Raw genomic sequence first — 22,366 nt, forward strand, 5'->3', positions numbered from 1 at the left:
CTTATTAGTGGAGAGATAAAAAAAAATCATTCAGAAAAACACTATTTTCTCATAGTGTATGTTTATTTGAGAGTGCTTTGGGAAATGCTGACTGCATATGGAGTATACTTGGGTTCCCTGAACCTTTGACATCAACTCTTGCCCAAGGTTTGTGTATTAGTCTGTTTTCACACTGCTATAAAGAACTGCTCCAGACTGGGTAATTTATATAGAAAAGAGGTTTAACTGATTCACAGTTCCACATGGCTGGGCAGGCTTCGGGAAACTTAAAATCATGGCTGAAGGGGAAGCAGGCACATCTTACATGGCGGCAGGCGAGAGAGAGCATGTGAAGGAGGAACTGTCAAACACTTATAAAACCTTCAGATCTCATGAGAACTCACTCAGTTTCATGAGAACAGCATAGGAGAAACCACCCCCATGATCCAATCACCTCCCACCAGGTCCCTTCCTCAATATAGGATTATGGGGATTACAATTCAAGATGAGATTTGGGTCAGGACACAGACCACAACTGTATCAGTTTGACAACTATTCATAGCTATAGCAGCTTTCAAGTCAATATGTTTTGGAGACAATGACTACAATTTGTCTATAACAGAAGTTCATTTAAGGGAGTAGAAAATAATAAGACTGATGATGAAATGGTGCCATATTATGAGGTTTTAGAATGGTTTGCTGAGAATTGGTTTCAGCCATTGATTCCCAAACCTGTGGTGACTCTTAAAAATATTGAAGTGGGGCCCCACCCTACACCTCCCACTGGTGTAGATATTTAATAAGCTTCTTGGATTTTTGTTAAGCAGCCAGCCCTGCATGCCAACCATATTGGCATTTGTGAACAGATGCTGGAGCTTTTCAGATGGCAGTTTGCATAGATTTTGTGTATTTGACATTTACTTGTTGCTGAAGAGTACCCCCAGTTTTGTGCACTACACAATCAGGTAAATCTGACAGGAAGGTGGTTGGAATGTCTTTTAGAGCAATGTATCATGCACTGCCTCACAATAGTATTTTTCTCCATCTGTTGTAGGTCAATGCACAAACTGGCCCAGTTGGAAAGACTTGACCTAGGCAATAATGAATTCGGTGAGCTGGTAAGCAAATGCATTTTCTAAACTTGATAAATACCCTTCAGGAGATTCTTTCTTTTGCTCTTTGTAAACCAAGGTATTAACTCGATTGCACATTTGCATTTGCTAAATGTAAAAGTAAAAAACTGGAAGTTAACATTAGCTTTCACTTTTTGGAAAAAAAATGGAATCGAGCCAGATACAAATTGATAGTTTTGAGGACCAACTATGTGACAGGTACCATGCTTAGTATGTTACATATGTTATCTCTTTTAATCCTGATTAGACATGTTGTCATTTTAACCGAATGGAAATGAACTTAAAATGGTCACTGTCATACATAGCTATTAAGTGACTGAACAGGGATTAAACCCAGACTTGTTTAAATGCAAAGACTGTACCTTGAAAACCTGCTTTGGAGGCTTCTTGGTGCCATTGCATGAGAGAAGTAAGTCACCAATGGCATTCTGGTTCTTACTATATTGAAAGCGTCTTTCTAGTGAACCCATATTACTACTTCACTGCTGGCAAGACTGGCAGAATTCTGCCTGCTCCTTTTAAGCATCCATTTTGTTTAAAATTTGCCTGAAGACCAAAATCTCAAATGCAAATCCGAAAGCGTATACTTCTTTACAAGACGACTCAGCTTTCTCTATCCAGAAGTCTTCCACTTGAATATCTCAAATTTCAAAAAATTCAATTCATCTAAAGTGTATTTTAACTATTTCAAAATTAAAACATTTAAATAAGCAATCCATTCCCTGTCCCAGGTCTGTTACTAGCTATGTGACTTTGTGCAAGTTGCATAACCTCTTTTAGCCTTATTTTCCTCATGTATAAAATGGGGATTATAATGTTCTCCCTCACACAGGGCTTGTGTGAGAATTAAATGAGATAATGTATGTACGGGACCTGGCAAAAGTTATTCTAATAAATGCCAGCGTGCAAGGGTGAAAGGGCTTAACTCACACTGTATTTTGAATGCACAAAGAAAATTAATTTGTTTTACTTCAACCATAGCTAATCTGATCATTACCCCAGCCTCCATCAGTTGTTTATTAAGGATAAAAACTGAGTTTTATTCTTCTGTGATTAAGTTTAATCTGATTTAAGAAGTTAGGTAGTCCCTTCAGGTTGTTTTCATCTTTCTTGCATAAAAATTCCTAGTCTCTCATGTTCCTCTCTCCATCCCCTGCTTTCCTCCCTAAGATGGAATTTGGGTGTGTGCAGAGGAGGCTAAATTTCCTTGTGACCTGGGCAATAAGGACTCTCTGGCCTCAAGCTAGTTTTCAGAAGTAGGTTGGCAGCACTTGCTGGTCTCTGGGCTGCTGTCTGCAGCTGATGCTGCCTTCTGTGTTAAATCGTCAGTTCTGAATCCGCAGTCCAGTCTTCGGGCTCAGACAAGACTCTCTAGAGCATTGGCCATCTTCCTCTTTGGGCATTGCTATACTCAGCTCTCACTGGCTGTAAATGAATGAGGCTGTGCCCTGTCCTCCCTCCGGCACAGGATGAGCAGTCCATCCCCAGTTTGTGTTGTGAAGGGCCCTCACCAGCCATGACCTCAGTAGTGGCCCCATGGCCTGTCTGCTGGCTCTGAGAGTCCACATAACATACAAACTCAGAGACACCAAGTAAAGCTGAACTCCAGAGACTTCTTTGCCTGTCAGATTACACTGTCAAGTTTACTCTGCTTTGGATATACCTAGTGTTGTTACAAAGCAGTTTGCAGGGTGGCCTCAACACAGATATTAAGGCAAGGGTACCTCGTAAATACATAGCTTAATGCACCTCAGGAATTTTTAAAGGAGATATTTATTAATGTAGGTAGAGAGATTGGAGAGGGTGGTAAATAACAGATAGTGGCAAAACTAGTAGTTTTATACTTATTGTTTTAAAAATAAGTTGTTAAAGACCTAAGATCTGCCCACACTTTTATTAAGACATGTAGGTCAGCCTAATAATTGAAAAACATGGAGGGTAACTTTGGGTCTATAGCTCACTCTCTAACTTCAGCTTCCTTATCAATATAGTAAGGGCATCAATCTCCCCTATCTTACAGGCTTTTTGAGAGAATTTCATGCAAGATAATCTACAACAAACATTCAGTATGTTAAATGAATTTCAATTCTGTCAGGTATATTATTCTGCAAGTGTTTCATATGACTATATGTGAATCAGTATGTTACTGTAAAGATTTGGGTCAACAATGATGAAAAGGGTGGGTTTATTTTTCAAAACTAGATGTACTAAAAGTAAATTTTAAATTATTTTAATAACGTATGATTTATGGTATCTAAGAAATCCTATGAGCAGAAATAACTTTTATTTTGTGTTATGCTGGTATTTCATGCTAGGCACAAAATAAGTCTCTTTTTCTATTTTCTTACTTTGGCATTTGTTCTAGGAGATTTTATTTGGTAGTGCTTAAGTATTTGAAGAGTATAACTGTGGAACTTTACATTTCTGATGTTACTCACTTTTAATCATAGTTTGACTATTACTAGTCATATGCATGGAACAGGCTGTTGTTGTAACAGTAACAACTTTGAATGAGAAAATAAGAGATTTTGCTCTGATAAGAGACCTCTAGAAACAATGTCATGTGGAGGAGAGGAGATCAAATTCTATTCTGTAGCTAGATATTGACACCGTAGGAGATTATCATTAGGTGATTTATTTTTGCATGACATGTTAAAGAGACAATGTGGAGAGTAGATGACTATAATTTTAAAAATAAAATGTGAAGGCCTAATGAGAAAAGAAGTTGGCTTGCTTGAGAAGCAATGTAAATGTCCCAAATAAGATTCAGAGTAGAAATATCTACTTATAGAAGCATTTGTAATAATGAAAAATTCTAAACAAAGGGAATTATTTTATATTTTTAATTGCAATTATCCCCAGAATATATTGGACAAAGTTCTAAGAACATAACAGATATTTTTGGGGGTTTTTTTGTTGTTTCTTTCATGAATTGTTTTGCTGAACATAAAATGAATAAATGTTCATTTTTTAAAAAATAGAAAGTTAAAAAGTGAAAAAATGAGAGTAAGGATCATTCATGATCTCATCCTATATATAGCCATTATTAATATTTTTTAGTATATTCTTCCCTTTACTCTCATTTTCTTTAATGAAGTCAAACAAGTATTATCTGGGGTCAGGTCAGAGATGGAACACTATTAGGCTGATGTATGGAACCAGATAACATCAACCCTTAGGATCATCGTCTTTGCTGACCATGGCCAACCCTCCCCTTAATCTAGACCCAGCTTCCAGCTGCAAGCCTCCTTCACGGCCTCTCTCCCCTCCCTGTGCTGGAAAGAAGAGGGCTGTTCTATAAAGGAGAGTGTCACTTAAGGCCCCAACAACTTTGCCATGGGAGCCTTCATCAGAAGAGTCAGTTATAAGAAGCAAAACTTGCTTTTTTGTAAGCCAGAAAGAAAGAAGAGCCCAGCCCAGAGAAGACTAACAAACTAAGTGAGAAGTAGTCTATATGTGGTTTAGAGTTCGGGAATTCAAAGAAAGCAGCGTGGGTAGGGACCCACTAACCACAAAGTATCAATGGGTAGCAGGGAAGGAACGCAGGGAGTACAATGGTGATTGGAGCAGCGTCTCCCCTTATGTGAAACTCCCTTGTCTTTGCCCCCACCAAACCCCTCCAAAGGACTCCTAAAAAGAATAACTGGGGAGGGCTATTTCAAGAAGGACCCAATTTCCTTATCCTGTGCTATTCAAGCAGGGAGTGCTTGAATAGATTTAAAATTTTACTGTAAGTATGGCATAATACATACTGGTTATATGTGTCTGCACAGATATTTCTACCTACCAAATTGGAATTATAATGTGCATTCTATTTTATTTTAAAGCATGGTTATCAAATTCAAAATCTAGATTCCTTACAGGCATTGTAATATATAACCTTTCTTTGTAGCTGAACTAGAAAGACTGCCAAATAATGGATACAAAATAAACACTAAATTAAGTTGTCTATCCCTGATTTCTAATGAGATTGCGGATTTTTTCATATGTTTATGGCAATTTGTGTTTCCTCTTTTGTGAAATGCCAGTTTATGTATTTTTGCTCATTTTTCTATTGGTAGTCATTTTCTTGTTGATTTATGGAGATCTTTGATATATTTCACATACTAATCCTTTGTTGTCTGTAGGTACTACAGTTATTTCTTTTCAGTCTCTGAAAAGTCTTTTTATTTTCTACCTGGTATATTTTGATGGATAGAAGGTCTTAATTGTAAAATAAGAAACTGTATACTTTTTGGGGGGTAGCACATTTTCTGTTTTGCTTAAGAAGTCCTTCCCTCCTCAAAGCCAAAACATGTTTTTCATATGTTTTCTTCTAAATGTTTGAAGGTTTAATTTTTTCATAATCAAATTGGTTTCTGTGGGGGGCTTAATTATTTATACTGTGTACTGTGTATTTTATTCCAGAGACTCAGCTTTCCAAGCACCATTTATTAAGTAGCATTTCCTTTCCACATGGATATGAGTATCACCGCTTAACAAAATATGATTTCTGTGCATTTATGAGTTACTTTCCTCATTTTCTAGGTACAAAAACTACATGATTGTAATTAGCGCAAACAATAAGTTTTGACAGTGGATAGGGCAAGTGTCTCAAACTTAGGCATCTGGACATTTACTTTTTGTATACATTTAGAATTAGCTGATGAAGTTTCTCAAAAAGAAAAAATGTTAGGACTTGATTACAACGGCATTGACCCTGTAACTCAATTTTTTATTGGAACGATAATAAAGAGTTGACATTTCTATCATATCAAATCTTTTTAGGCATCAACATGACATACGTCTTCATTTTTTTTCTATTTTAATATCTAAGTTTTATAATTTTCTTCAGAAAAAGATTTCACACATTCTTAATTTATTCCCAAGCACATTATTTTTAAATTGTAGTTATAAATGTACTTCTTCAAAAATTATAGTTTCCAGTTGCTTGTTGCAGGTTTTTTTCTTCCAAATTTATTTTAGGTTCAGGTGGTGCATGTGCAGGTTTGTTACATGGATAAATTGCGTGTCACTGGGGTTTGGTGTACAAACGATTTCATCACCAGGTAGAGAGCGTAGTACCTGACAGGTAGTTTTTCAATCTTCACCCTCCTCCTACCCTGCACCTCCAGGTAGGACCCCAGTATCTATTATTTCCCTCTTTGTGTCGTTGTGTGTTCAATGTTTAGCTCCCACTTATAAGTGAGAACATGTGGTATTTGGTTTTCTGTTCCTGCATTAATTTGCTTAATTAAGTTAATGGCCTCCAGCTGCATCCATGTTGTTGCAAAGGAAATGATTTAATTCTTTTTTAACACTGCATAGAATACCATGGTGAATATGTAACATGTTTTCTATATCCAGTCCACCATTGATAGGCATCTAGGTTGATTCTATGTCTTGGCTATCACGAAAAGTTATTGCAGGTTTTTTTTACTTATATCTAGCTATCTGCTAAACCCTCTTAATAAAATGAATAATTCGTTTATAAATTATTTAGAGATTTCTATGTAACTAATCAAATAGCCTGTGAATAATCACAGTTTGTTTTCTTGCACCCAATTTTTTTTTATTTTTTTTTTATTTTTTATTTTTTTTTGAGACGGAGTCTCGCTCTGCCGCCCAGGCTGGAGTGCAGTGGCGCGATCTCGGCTCACTGTAAGCTCCGCCTCCCGGGTTCACGCCATTCTCCTGCCTCAGCCTCTCCGAGTAGCTGGGACTACAGGCGCCCGCCACCACACCCGGCTAATTTTTTGTATTTTTTTAGTAGAGACGGAGTTTCACCGTGGTCTCGATCTCCTGACCTCGTGATTCACCCGCTTTTTATTATCATTATACTTTAGGTTTTAGGGTACATGTTCACAATGTGCAGGTTTGTTACATATGTATCCATGTGCCGTGTTGATTTGCTGCACCCATTAACTCGTCATTTAGCATTAGGTATATCTCCTAATGCTGTCCCTCCCCCCTCCCCCCAACCCACAACAGTCCCCGGAGTGTGATGTTCCCCTTCCTGTGTCCATGTGTTCTCATTGTTCAATTCCCACCTATGAGAGAGAACATGCTGTGTTTGGTTTTTTGTCCTTGCGATAGTTTACTGAGAATGATGTTTTCCAGTTTCATCCATGTCCCTACAAAGGACATGAATTCATCGTTTTTTATGGCTGCATAGTATTCCTTGGTGTATGTGTGCCACATTTTCTTAATCCAGTCTATCGTTGTTGGACATTTGGGTTGGTTCCAAGTCCTTGATATTGTGAATAGTGCCGCAACAAACATACGTGTGCATGTGTCTTTATAGCAGCATCATTTATAGTCCTTTGGGTATATACCCAGTAATGGGATTGCTGGGTCAAAAGGTATTTCTAGTTCTAGATCCCTGATGAATCGCCACACTGACTTCCACAATGGTTGAACTAGTTTACAGTCCCACCAACAGTGTAAAAGTGTTCCTATTTCTCCACATCCTCTCCAGCACCTGTTGTTTCCTGACTTTTTAATGATGGCCATTCTAACTGGTGTGAGATGGTATCTCATTGTGGTTTTGATTTGCATTTCTCTGATGGCCAGTGATGATGAGCATTTTTGCATGTGTTTTTTGGCTGCATAAATGTCTTCTTTTGAAAAGTGTCTGTTCATGTCCTTCGCACACTTTTTGATGGGGTTGTTTTTTTCTTGTAAATTTGTTTGAGTTCATTGTAGATTCTGGATATTAGCCCTTTGTCAGATGAGTAGGTTGCAAAAATTTTCTCCCATTTTGTAGGTTGCCTGTTCACTCTGATGGTAGTTTCTTTTGCTGTGCAGAAGCTCTTTAGTTTAATTAGATCCCATTTGTCAATTTTGGCTTTTGTTGACATTGCTTTTGGTGTTTTAGACATGAAGTCCTTGCCCATGCCCATGTCCTGAATGGTATTGCCTAGGCTTTCTTCTAGGGTTTTTATGGTTTTAGGTCTAAGATGTAAGTCTTTAATCCATCTTGAATTAATTTTTGTATAAGGTGTAAGGAAGGGATCTAGTTTCAGCTTTCTACATATGGCTAGCCAGTTTTCCCAGCACCATTTATTAAATAGGGAATCCTTTCCCCATTGCTTGTTTTTGTCAGATTTGTCAAAGATCAGATAATTGTAGATATGTGGCATTATTTCTGAGGGCTCTGTTCTGTTCCATTGATCTATGTCTCTGTTGTGGTAACAGCACCATGCTGTTTTGGTTACTGTAGCCTTGTAGTATAGTTTGAAGTCAGGTAGCGTGATGCCTCCAGCTTTGTTCTTTTGGCTTAGGATTGACTTGGCAATGCAGCCTCTTTTTTGGTTCCATATGAACTTTAAAGTAGTTTTTTCCAATTCTGTGAAGAAAGTCATTGGTAGCTTGATGGGGATGGCATTGAATCTATAAATTACCTTGGGCAGTATGGCCATTTTCACGATACTGATTCTTCCAACCCATGAGCATGGAATGTTCTTCCATTTGTTTGTATCCTCTTTGATTTCATTGAGCAGTGGTTTGTAGTTCTCCTTGAAGAGGTCCTTCACATCCCTTGTAAGTTGGATTCCTAGGTATTTTATTCTCTTTGAAGCAATTGTGAATGGGAGTTCACTCATGATTTGGCTCTCTGTTTGTCTGTTATTGGTGTACAAGAATGCTTGTGATTTTTGTACATTGATTTTGTATCCTGAGACTTTGCTGAAGTTGCTAATCAGCTTAAGGAGATTTTGGGCTGAGACAATGGGGTTTTCTAGATATACAATCATGTCATCCGCAAACACAGACAATTTGACTTCCTCTTTTCCTAATCGAACACCCTTTATTTCCTTCTCCTGCCTGATTGCCCTGGCCAGAACTTCCAACACTATGTTGAATAGGAGTGGTAAGAGAGGGCATGCCTGTCTTGTGCCAGTTTTCAAAGGGAATGCTTCCAGTTTTTGCCCATTCAGTATGATATTGGCTATGGGTTTGTCATAGATAGCTCTTATTATTTCGAGATATGTCCCATCAATACCTAATTTATTGAGAGTTTTTATCATGAAGGGTTGTTGAATTTTGTCAAAGGCCTTTTCTGCATCTATTGAGATAATCATGTGGTTTTTGTCTTTGGTTCTGTTTATATGCTGGATTACATTTATTGATTTGCGTATGTTGAACCAGCCTTGCATCCCAGGGATGAAGCCCACTTGATCATGGTGTATAAGCTTTTTGATGTGCTGCTGGATTCGGTTTGCCAGTATTTTATTGAGGATTTTTGCATCAATGTTCATCAAGGATATTGGTCTGAAATTCTCTTTTTTGTTTATGTCTCTACCAGGCTTTGGTATCAGGATGATGCTGGCCTCATAAAATGTGTTAGGGAGGATTCCCTCTTTTTCTATCAATTGGAATAGTTTCAGAAGGAATGGTACCAGTTCCTCCTTGTACCTCTGGTAGAATTCGGCTGTGAATCCATCAGGTCCTGGACTCTTTTTGGTTGGTAAGCTATTGACTATTGCCACAATTTCAGAATCTGTTATTGGTCTATTCAGAGATTCAACTTCTTCCTGGTTTAGTCTTGGGAGGGTGGATTTGTTGAGGTATTTATCCATTTCCTCTAGATTTTCTAGTTTATTTGGATAGAGGTGTTTGTAGTATTCTCTGATGGCAGACTGTATTTCAGTGGGATCAGTGGTGATAATCCCTTTTTCATTTTTTATTGTATCTATTTGATTCTTCTCTCTTTTCTTCTTTATTAGTCTTGCTAGAGGTCTATCAATTTTGTTGATCTTTTCAAAAAACCAGCTCCTGGATTCATTAATTTTTTGAAGGTTTTTTGTGTCTCTATTTCCTTCAGTTCTGCTCTGATTTTAGTTATTTCTAGCCTTCTGCTAGCTTTTGAATGTGTTTGCTCTTGCTTTTCTAGTTCTTTTAATTGTGATGTTAGGGTGTCAATTTTAGATCTTTCCTGCTTTCTCTTATGGGCATTTAGTGCTATAAATTTCCCTCTACACACTGCTTTGAATGTGTCCCAGAGATTCTGGTATGTTGTGTCTTTGTTCTCGTTGGTTTCAAAGAACATCTTTATTTCTGCCTTCATTTCATTATGTACCCAGTAGTCATTCAGGAGCAGGTTGTTCAGTTTCTGTGTAGTTGAGCGGTTTTGAGTGAGTTTCTTAATCCTGAGTTCTAGTTTGATTGCACTGTGGTCTGAGAGACAGTTTGTTATAATTTCTGTTCTTTTACATTTGCTGAGGAGTGCTTTACTTCCAACTATGTGGTCAATTTTGGAATAGGTGTGGTGTGGTTCTGAAAAAAATGTATATTCTGTTGATTTGGGGTGGAGAGTTCTGCAGATGTCTATTAGGTCCACTTTGTGCAGAGCTGAGTTCAATTCCTGGATATCCTTGTTAACTTTCTGTCTCATTGATCTGTCTAATGTTGACAGTGGAGTGTTAAAGTCTCCCATTATTGTTGTGTGGGAGTTTAAGTCCCTTTGTAGGTCACTCAGGACTTGCTTTATGAATCTGGGTGCTCCTGTGTTGGGTGCATATGTATTTAGGATAGTTATCTCTTCTTGTTGAATTGATCCCTTTACCATTATGTAATGGCCTTCTTTGTCTCTTTTGATCTTTGTTGGTTTAAAGTCTATTTTATCAGAGACTAGGATTGCAACCCCTGCCTTTTTTTGTTTTCCATTTGCTTGGTAGATGTTCCTCCATCCCTTTATTTTGAGTCTATGTGTGTCTCTGCACGTGAGGTGGGTTTCCTGAATACAGCACACTGATGGGTCTTGACTCTTTATCCAGTTTGCCAGTCTGTGTCTTTTAATTGGAGCATTTAGCCCATTTACATTTGAAGTTAATGTTGTTATGTGTGAATTTGTTCCTGTCGTTATGATGTTAGTTGGTTATTTTGCTCGTTAGTTGATGCCGTTTCTTCCTAGCCTCAATGGTCTTTACAATTTGGCATGTTTTTGCAGTGGCTGCTACCAGTTGTTCCTTTCCGTGTTTAGTGCTTCCTTCAGGAGCTCTTTTAGGGCAGGCCTGGTGGTGACAAAATCACTCAGCATTTGCTTGTCTGTAAAGTATTTTATTTCTCCTTCACTTATGAAGCTTAGTTTGGCTGGATATGAAATTCTGGGTTGAAAATTCTTTTCTTTAAGAATGTTGAATATTGGCCCCCACTCTCTTCTGGCTTGTAGAGTTTCTGCTGAGAGATCAGCTGTTAGTCTGATGGGCTTCCCTTTGTGGGTAACCCGACCTTTCTCTCTGGCTGCCCTTAACATTTTTTCCTTCATTTCAACTATGGTGAATCTGACAATTATGTGTCTTGGAGTTGCCCTTCTCAAGGAGTATCTTTGTGGTGTTCTCTGTATTTCCTGAATCTGAATGCTGGCCTGCCTTGCTAGATTGGGGAAGTTCTCCTGGATAATATCTTGCAGAGTGTTTTCCAACTTGGTTCCATTCTCCCCATCATTTTCAGGTACACCAATCAGACGTAGGTTTGGTCTTTTCACATAGTCCCAAATTTCTTGGAGGCTTTGTTCATTTCTTTTTATTCTTTTTTCTCTAAACTTCCCTTCTCACTTCATTTCATCTTCCATCGCTGATACCCTTTCTTCCAGTTGATCGCATCGGCTCCCGAGGCTTCTGCAATCTTCGCGTAGTTCTCGAAACTTGGCTTTCAGCTCCATCAGCTCCTTTAAGCCCTTCTCTCCATTGGTTATTCTAGTTATCCATTCGTCTAATTTTTTTTCAAAGTTTTTAACTTCTTTGCTATTGTTTTGAATTTCCTCCCATAGCTCGGAGTAGTTTGATCGTCTAAAGCCTTCTTCTCTCAACTTGTCACAGTCATTCTCCATCCAGCTTTGTTCCATTGCTGGTGAGGAACTGCGTTCCTTTGGAGGAGGAGAGGTGCTCTGCTTTTTAGAGTTTCCAGTTTTTCTGCTCTGTTTTTTCCCCATCTTTGTGATTTTACCTACTTTTGGTCTTTGATGATGGTGATGTACAGATGGGTTTTTGGTGTGGATGTCCTTTCTGTTTGTTAATTTTCCTTCTACCAGACAGGACCCTCAGCTGCAGGTCTGTTGGAGTTTGCTAGAGGTTTACTCCAGAAGCTGTATGGCTGGGTGTCAGCAGCAGTGGCTGCAGAACAGTGGATTTTCGTGAGACCTCAAATTCAGCTGTCTGATAGTTCCTCTGGAAGTTTGTCTCAGAGGAGTACCTGGCTGAGTGAGGTGTCAGTCTGTCCCTACTGGGGGGTGCCTCCCAGTTAGGCTGCTCGGGGGTCAGGGACCCACTTTAGGAGGCAGTCTGTCCGTTCTCAGATATCCAGCTGCATCCTGGGAGAACCACTACTCTCTTCAAAGCTGTCAGACAGGGACTTTTAAGTCTGCAGAGGTTCCTGCTGAATTTTTGTTTGTCTGTGCCCTGCCACCAGAGGTGGAGCCTACAGAGGCAGGCAGGCCTCCTTGAGCTGTGGTGGTCTCCACCCAGTTCGAGCTTCCTGGCTGCTTTGTTTAAGTAAGCAAGCCTGGGCAATGGCGGGCACCCCTCCCCCAGCCTCGCTGCAGCCTTGCAGTTTGATCTCAGACTGCTGTGCTAGCCATCAGGGAAATTCCGTGGGCATAGGACCCTCCGAGCCACGTGTGGGACACAATCTCCTGGTGTGCCATTTTCTAAGCCCGTTGGAAAAGCGCAGTATTAGGGTGGGACTGACCCGACTTTCCCGGTGCCGTCTGTTACCCCTTTCTTTGACTAGGAAAGGGAACTCCCTGACCCCTTGTGCTTCCCGAGTGAGGCAATGCCTCGCCCTGCTTTGGCTTACGCACAGTGCGCTGCACCAACTGTCCTGCACCCACTGTTTGTTTGGCACTCCCTAGTGAGATGAACCCAGTACCTCAAACGGAAATGCAGAAATCACCCGTCTTCTGTGCCACTCACGCTGGGAGCTGTGGACTGGAGCTGTTCTTATTGGGCCATCTTGGCTCCACCTGCACCTCAGTTTTTAAACACTATTTCTCTCTCTTGCTTTATTTGTGACTAGTACTATGTTGAAGTGAAGCAACTATCATTGTCTGATTCCTGTTTTTAATGGGAACACCTATAATGTTTTGTCATTAATAATCCCTTTACCATTAGCTTCGTATAGATATTCTTTATCAGGTTCATATCATCCCTTCCTGCTTCTAGATTACTAAGAGAATTTAGCATGAACAAGTACTAAACTCTATGGGATGTTTTGTCTGCATTTATTGATATTCCATTTTTTCTCTTTTATTCTGTTAATACAACATTTCTAATGTAAAACCACTTTTGCATTTCTGAAATACATACATGATCATGATATTCTATATAAACTATTTGGTTCATTCCTGCTTGGAATTTGTAAAAATCTGTACTCATTAGTGAGATTTGTATACATTATTCTTGCATACTTTATCTGTAGGTTCATATTACTCATCAATTTTGGAAAATTATCAGCCCTGTCTCTTTAAATGTTTCCTTTTACCTATTTGCTCTGTATCTCCTGCTGGAATTTGGATTAAATAGAAATATGAATATAAAATCATAAGTGCTTAGGACTCACTAGCTGATTTTATTAATTATTTTATATTTTTTTCCTGAAAAAGCAATCAATCAGAGAAGAGGAAATTTTAAAATATTTCTTTCATATCCTTAAAGAGAGGCTTTCTTATGTTTTTACATAAAATGATACAGTATTAATTTCCCCAGAACTTGGAGACTTGATGATGAGGTCATTTTGAGAGGGTTTTCAACTTTTTTAACTACTTAATGTACTCATTACTCACAAAGATATTTCTAAATTATAGGCTACTCAATTTCTGGATTAAAGAACAAAATATAATTTTAAAAACAAAACATCAAAATGATAGCACCAAAAATATTTAAAGAGCAAGAAAAGTTATTCTATGTGAAAAAGAAAACAATATTTAATTTTTTAAACACAATGTAAAGTTGGATTGAATTTAAAAGTTCAAAAATTCAGCAGGAAATAAGTAGTATCATTTTAACTAACATTTGAAACAGTAAATCAGGCAGTCTTTATAAAAACATTTCATAAATTCAGCCATCCACGAACTGTATTAGAAGACTTGTATTCTATAAAACTTCTTTATAGAAAAGCTTTAAAAAAAATCCTGCACTCTACAAATCACCATTTTAAATGCTCAGTAAGGCTACAGATTATAATAAGCAAGAATTGTTAATCTCAATATTCAAATAGAATTTGTTTCTGTTGGCTTTACTCACTTTATTTCATAGAGTCAAACAAAAATTTCAGAGAAATGAATTAAACAAAAATTCCTAGAATAGAGATATTCTGAGTGATACAGTTGACAAGAAATAGATGCTTTGGGCTAAATAAATGATATGAATGCGTTTTCATAGAAATTTGAGACAGTCAAGTACTTATGCTAATGTTTTCCTTATAACTAAAATTGACTAGAATTAAATTAAAGTCATTTTACTAAAAGCATGGCAGCCAATAGTCTCACCTCCCTAGTTCACCGAAGGTGTGCTCATTTTTAATTACCTAAAATGCATGTATACCTGAGGCAAGCGCTATATTTTCATAGCCAGTAATTTCCTTATAAGCAATTACAGCATAGGTTTGCCACACCTACTATTCAAATTGGGTAATTTATTCTTCAAGTTGTACTCACTTTTTAAAAAGAGCAAAATAATGAAGTATGATTTGTCATCACGTAACTGGCCACCCAATTTTAAGGAAAACAGTTGAAACATGCTAATTTACTCCTCCATTTTTCTGCATTTGTAAAGCCACCAAGGCCATAGATTATATATATGTATCACAGACATATGAGTCCAGTCAGCAGGTGAAAACTATACTGATTATTTAACAAAGAAAGTTTAATAGAAAGATGGTTTATTGTATATGAGAGAACTGAAGGAGCAAAGGGGGGGACACTGAAAAAGGAAGTATGAGAAGGTGAAGTTGGGTCTTCGACTTCTAAGGAGGGGCACCCACAGGCTAGTGCTGGTGTCTCTCACATGAAGAGGCTGATTCTAGTTATGTGGAAAAACTACACACTGGAAACACTTGCTGTTACTGAATTCTAGTGTCACCATAGTGAAGTATTGCTGAGGAAGTGCAAAGAGAAGCCAAACGTAAATAAAAAGAGCAAGTCCCTCTTCCTCCTCCAGCTTCTCCCCAGGACACTCAATTGTTAGAGCCTAACGTGGAGGCCCTTGTCAAAATGGCGGTGTGGCTAACCCCAGAATTACAAAGTAGAAATTGGAAGAGTCACCTCACAGCTGAAAAGCCACTGTTTAATAACCAGCGAGTCGGTACTGTGTCCTGAAAACAATAGACAAGAGAAGTGTTGATTTTTGTGACTCAGTTTTGACATCATTTTCTCCAGAAAGTTTTCCTTGCACCTAGCAGAGTACCCAGCTCCCAACTGGTACTTGACATTTTGACATTTGTAGAACAAATCATTTGATTTTAAAAGCAAAGATCAGTCAATTCTCATCATCAGAATCATGCCTATATAAAAACAAATTTTTAACTCTAAACAATAGTAGAGGTAGAGAAAATACTTTCATTTGTCTGAAAAGCAATCATTCCATAATTAGCTGTCTTTTGAAGCATCAATCCCAATTTACTTTGAGACATACTTCCAAATGAGTTTCTTGATGAAACTTTAAAGTACAAAATTTGAAATTGTGACCAATAAATACATACACACATGCAAATATGCATATGTACATAAATAAATAAATCTGCAGTCCCTCTAACTCTGAAATTTGAAAGGAATTCTTGAAGAGTCATTCAATTAAAATGAACTTTCTGGCTGAAACTAATTACAGAGATACTTCTTTCAGAGGAGGATCAAATTGGGGTCTCCACTTTTATCAGTGCAACATCTCTTGACCTATGGCTTTGATAATCAGACTCCACTGTCATACATAGAAGTAAAGAAACTCCTTTTCTTGCTCTTGAATTTCCCCTTTGCTAGCAGTAAAATAAATCATCTTTGCTTCTGTTTTCCAAGGAAGCAGCTTTTCCCTCATTGCCATTTCTCATTAACAAAGTATCATGACTGGGCACTATGAATGAAATTAATTAGCTCGGTTTGCGTTTCCATAAATGGATTTTTCTGAGAACGGCATGTATCTCCATGCAGTCAAATACCCTGGTGATTCTGTCAACGGTTTCTACCAGAGAAACTGAAGGCGGAATAATATGTAAATTAATTAAAAGCTCCCTGATGGAACCAGAGTAAAGCATATTAAATAGGAGTTCAAATGTGTAATCAAGACTTTACAAAGAATCTCCCCCTGCAAAAATAAAGAAAATCAGACTTTGCAAAGAAAATAAAAGTATTCTGCAACCAAGGAGTAAACCCTATATACGACTCCTATTCACAACTCGAAAACATAAACTTGAGTTGGCCGGGTGCGGTGGCTCACGCCTGTAATCCCAGCACTTTGGGAGACCGAGGCGGGCGGATCACGAGGTCAGGAGATTGAGACCATCCTGGCTAACACGGTGAAACCCCTTCTCTACTACAAAAACAAAAAAAATTAGCCGGGCGAGATGGCGGGCGCTTGTAATCCCAGCTACTCGGGAGGCTGAGGCAGGAGAATGGTGTGAACCCAGGAGGCGGAGCTTGCAGTGAGCCGAGATCGCACCACTGCACTCCAGCCTGGGTGACAGTGAGACTCCGTCTCAAAAAAAAAAAAAAAAGAAAACATACTTGAGTTGTGAATAGGAGTTGTAAATCACCCCAAAAAACCAAGTAAAATTATATTTAAAGTAATTCAAACTAAAATCTTCATTTATATGCTGAAACGGAAATATCTGGATGTATTGCCTAAAATCAAATTAATAGAAAACAAATGTTATTTGATTTCAGGTTTCACAACAAAGCAAAACTAAAAGTAAAAACACTGAGGAGAACTACAAAGAATGGAAAAGATGACATGGGGTGGGGAGATGTCATTGGTTAGTCTGGCTGGGTAAGCTTCATTCTCAGAAGGTAGCATTTTAGTAAAAACTGAAAGGCAGTCAGGGAGTGAGCCATGCAAATGTCTGGCTGGAAGATTGTTCTATGCAGGGGGAACAGCAAGTACCAACACCTGATATGAGACCAAGCCTGACCTGTGGACAGCAAGAAGCCCAGAAGGACGCAGTAGACCAAATGAGAAAAGTAACAGGAGAAAAGTTAATTTGTGGAGTGGGAGAGAACCCTGTAAGACGTTTTAAGGATTTAGGATTTTATTCTGAGTAAAATGGGAAGCTCTTTGGAAGGGTTTGAGCAAGTAGAACCTCGATCTAACTCACATCAAATTATGTTACTTTATATTACAGTAGGTCATATTAATTAATTACATTATCAGGACCACTTTACTATGTTGAGAATAGACAGGTCAGGCAGTGTCAAGGTAGAGTCAGGGAAACCAGTTAGGAAGTTATTGCAGTAATCTAGGCAGGAAATATTAGCGTGCTGGATTAGGGTAGTAGCAATGGAGGTGGTAAGAAACCAATTTCTGGGTAAATTTTTAAAGTATAGCTAGAAGAAGATATGGTAGGATCTGAATTTTGTAAATTGGGAACACCTATCAAAAATTAATACACAATTAGAAATACATAATTAGATACAAAAGGGAATGTTATTCAGAATAAAAAAAGAAACTACAAATTTTAAATTACAAATAAAAATCATAAAATATAATTTTGAAAGCTGACAAAATGCCACAAACATCATAAAATCCAGGAAAATAACATAATAGCACACATCTATAATGCTTCCTTCCCCCTTACATTTTGGTTTCATGCTCTTTGACAGCCTTTCCATGTGACAAACATCGTGTAGTATTTTCTTTGGAGATTATAGAAAAACAATCCAGTCTTTCCTCTAACATGATTTTTAATATTGATAGTTTGGAAATGCTTACAATTTTCGTTGATATGCCTTGCAAATTTTTAGGATTGTTGTCAAATTTGGGAAAACATTTGCCTCCATATATTCTAAACCTTCTTTTTCCTCCACCGTCTATGTACTTATGGTGCCAGGAACCAAAGAACAGGTTTATGTCTCAGTACATGCTCTGGCCCTGCACCTTCATGTCCTGATGGTCAGGTGAGTGGGCACAGTGGGCAGCAGGAGGCTTTCCAGAAGCCATTTCTAAATAAAATGGCTAGCTAGCACAAGTTAAGTACACACAGAAATTATTGCCAATCATATAAACATATTCCACAAAACCTGTATGAAGGGTATCCCCATACAACTTCCTTTTAGCAAGCTCTGCAAAATGCCTGGGTCCATTCAATCACCATAGGACATGAGAGAAATTGCAACAGAGGCAACAGAGGGGAAGCGAAATAGAAATTCTAGTTAAAATACCTTACTTTTATCCAGAATTCCAGGCCTGCATATATACCTGTGTTACTTTTCTATTTCTGAATGGCAACAAATTACCACAAATTCAGTGTATAAAGGCAATACAAAATTATTATCTTACAGTTCTGGAGGTCGGAAGTCCTAAAATCCAGGTCTCATCAGGGCTGCACTCCTTCTAAAGGCACTAGAGGAGAATCCATTTCTTCTCTTTTCCCAGCTTCTAGAGGCCACTTGCTTTCCTTACGTGGCCCCTTCCTCACATCGCCTTGATCTCTGCCTCTATCATCACATTTTCTCTACCGTCTCTGACCCCCTTGCCTCTCTCTTATAAGGACATTTGTAATTACACTGGGTCCCCTCAGATAATCCAGGATAATCTCTCCATCTCAAGATCCCTAAATTAATCACATCTGTAATTTCTTTTACTATGTAAGGTAACATATTTATAGGTTCTTGGAATTAGGATGTGAACATCTTTGGGGTGTCATTATTCAGTCTACTACAAGTTTGTCCAGCCCTTGGCCTATGAGCCACTATGTGGCCCAGGACAGCTTTGAATGCAGACCAACACAAATTTGTAAACTATCTTAAAGCATTATGAAATTTTTTTGCAATTTTTTTTAGCTTATCAGCTATCATTAGTGTTAGTATATTTTTATATCTGGCCCAAGACAATTGTTTTTCTTCCAGTGTGGCCCAGGGAAGCTGGAAGATTGGACAGCCCTAGTCTACTACAATACCCAAGAAAATTGAAAATGCTATGTTCACACAAAACACATACATGAATATGCAAACCAACATTATTGATAATAGGCAAGAAGTGGAAACAATAGAAATGTCCATCATCTGTTGAATGGATGTGCATGATGTGGTATATCCATACAATGGAATAGTATGCAGCAACAAAAAAATGATTAGAGGTCTGATATGTGCTACAACGTGGTTAAACCTTGAAAACATTATGCCAACTAAAAGAAGCCAGAAACAAAAGGCCATGTGTTATATGATTTTACTTATATGAAATGTCCAAAATAGACAAATCCACAATGGCAAGCAGTAGATTGGTGCTTTCCAGGGTCCAGAGGGAGAGGAGAATGGGTATGGGTTTTTTGGGAAATGATGAAAATATACTGGAATTAGATAGTGGTGATGGTTGACAACTCTGTGAATATACTAAAAACCACTTAATTTTATACTCTAAAAGGGTGAATTTTATGATATATGAGTTATATTTCAATGTTTTAAATCTTAAAAAATAAAACAATCTTACTTTTGCAAATATTCCAGAAACATACGGCCAAGTGAACACTTTTCCAGGCTGCCTCCCAGGATCTAGAAAGGAATTCATGCAAATAGGGCTTTAAAGCTTAAGCTTCATTAACTTCAAGGTAAACCTGCCTCTAGGTAGAAGCAACAGGATTTGTTGACAGATCAGATATCAGGAATAAGAGGGAGAGTAGTTAAGTGTAACTTCAAGATTTGAGACCTAAGCAACTTAAACAATGAAATTTCTAATTCCAAGTAGGAAACAATAAAAAATGAAGGTTTTTTTTTCAGTTCTTATTTTTTATCATGGTAAACACACACACACACACACACACACACACACACACACCCCATGAGATTTACCCTCTTCTCAAATTTTTCAATAGCCATTTCATTATTGTGAATAAGCACAATGTTGTGCAGCAGATCTCTAGAACTTTTCCATCTTCCATAACTGAAAGTTTTGCCCATTGAACTGCAACTCCCCGTTTTCCTCTCCCCAACCCCTGGAACCACCATTCTGCTTTCTGCTTCTGTGGGTTTGACTTTTTCAGATATGTCGTTTCAGCAGAATCACGCAGTATTTACCTTTCTGTGACTGGTTTATTTCACTTACCAAACTATCTCCAAGGTTCATCCATGTTTCTACATGATAGGAATTTCTTCTTTCTTGAGGCCAAATCATATTTCATTACATACATATGCTACTCATCAGTTGATCCACTCATTCATCAGTGGACATGTAAGACATTTATTTATTCATCCATCAGTGAACATTTGGGTCACTTATACATCCCAGCTATTGTTAATAATGCTGCAATGAATACATAAGGACAAACTTTTTTGAAGTCCCTATTTCAGTTCTTTTGGATAAGTATCCAAAAGCATGATTGCTGGATCATATAGTAGTTTTATTTTTAACTTTATGAAGAAACTTCATATTGTTTTCCATAATGACAGCACCATTTTACGTTCCCACCAACAGTACATAAGAGTTCCAATTTCCCCCACATCCTTGCCAACACTTATTATTTTGGTTTTTCTTTTCTTTATAATGTTCGTTATAACAAGTGGGAGGTGATTTTTCGTTGTGGTTTTGATTTGCATTTTCCTGATTATTACTGATGTTGAGCATTTTTTCTTATACCTGTGCGTTATTTGTATGTCTTTTTTTAAGAAATGACTCTTAATGTTCTTTTCTGTTTTTTAACCAGGTTGTTTTACTATTATTGAGTCTTTTTAATTCCTCATATATTTTAGATATTGATCCCTTATCAGATATGTAGTTTGCAAATACTTTCTTCCATTCTATATGTTGTCTCTTCACTCTGTTGATTGTTTCCTTTGACTTGCAGAAGATTTAGTTTGCTATAATCCCACTTGTCTATTTTTACTTCTTTTGTCTCTGCTTTTGGGTTATATCCAAAGAGCCTTTGCCAAGAACAACGCCAAGAAACTTTTTTCTGTATTTTCTTCTAGAAGTTTTACAGTTTCGAGACATACATTACTTAAGTCTTCAACCCATTTTGAGTTGATTTTTGCATATGGGGTGGAATAATGGTCCAATTTCATACTTTAGCATATCCAACTTTCCCAAAATTATTTATCAGAGACTACCCTTTCCCCATTGCGGTGTTGTTGACACCTTTAGTGAAGATCAGTTCATTAGTATAAATGTGGTTTTATTTCTGGGCTTTCTGTTTTATTTCATTGGTCTATATGTCTGTTCTCTGTGCCTGTACCATACTGTTTCAATTACCATAACTTTTTAGTAGATTTTGAGATCAGATAGTATGATGCCTCTAGCTTTGTTCTTTTTGCTCAAGATTGCTTTGTCTATTTGTGAACTTTTGTGATTTCATGCTTGTTTTAGAATTGTTTTTTCTAATTCTGTGAAAAATGTCAGAATTTGTGTGGGGATTGCATTAAATATGTAGATCACTTTGGGTAGTATGGGCATTATAACAATATTCTTCCAATCCATGAATTTAGGATATCTTTCTACTTATTTCTATCTATCTTCTTCAATTTATTTCATCAACATTTTATAGTTTTCAGTGTACACATCTTTCACCTCTTTGGTTAAATTTATCCCTAAGTATTTTTTTATGCTAGGATAAATGGGATTTTCCTGATTTATTTTTGGACAGCTCATTTTTCTGTATAAAAACTCTATTAATTTTATGTTGATTTTGTATCCCGCAACCTTACTGAATTTGTCTATTAGTTTTAATTTTGGTGGAACCTTTGGGGCTTTCCATATACAAGAGCATGTCATCTGTAAGCAGAGACATTTTACATCTCTTTTCTATTTGCATGCCTATTTCTTTTTCTTGCCTAATTTCTCTGGCTAGGATTTCCAGTACTCTGTTGAACAAAACTGGTAATAAGTGTGCATTCTTGTCTCGTTCCTGATGTTAGAAGAAAAGGTTATAGTTTTTCAGTGTCGAGCATGATGTTAGCTGTGGGCTTGTCATACATGACCCTTAGCATGTTGAGGTACGTTTTTTCTATACTTAATTTGTTAAGAGTTTTTATCATGAAAAGATGTTGAATTTTGTCAAATACTTTTTCTGCATCTAATAAGATGATCATATTATTTTTATCCTTCGTTCTGTTAATGTGGTGCATTTCAAATATTGATTTGCAC

At 37.5% G+C, this 22,366-nt stretch overlaps 1 protein-coding gene across 4 annotated transcripts in view; it reads left to right on the forward strand.

The window, feature by feature from the left end:
- The window catches only part of LRRC7 (leucine rich repeat containing 7), a 643,523-nt gene that overhangs the window by 378,680 nt on the left and 242,477 nt on the right, over positions 1 to 22,366 (forward strand). For all 4 annotated transcript variants that reach the window (XM_063625216.1, XM_063625217.1, XM_063625219.1 and 1 more), the window contains one exon: positions 1,034 to 1,097. In XM_063625216.1, the coding sequence (XP_063481286.1) occupies positions 1,034 to 1,097 (64 nt within the window). The remainder of the gene's footprint in view (positions 1 to 1,033; positions 1,098 to 22,366) is intronic.

This window comes from Symphalangus syndactylus, chromosome 12 (assembly GCF_028878055.3).
Source record: "Symphalangus syndactylus isolate Jambi chromosome 12, NHGRI_mSymSyn1-v2.1_pri, whole genome shotgun sequence".
NCBI classification, from domain to species: domain Eukaryota; kingdom Metazoa; phylum Chordata; class Mammalia; order Primates; family Hylobatidae; genus Symphalangus; species Symphalangus syndactylus.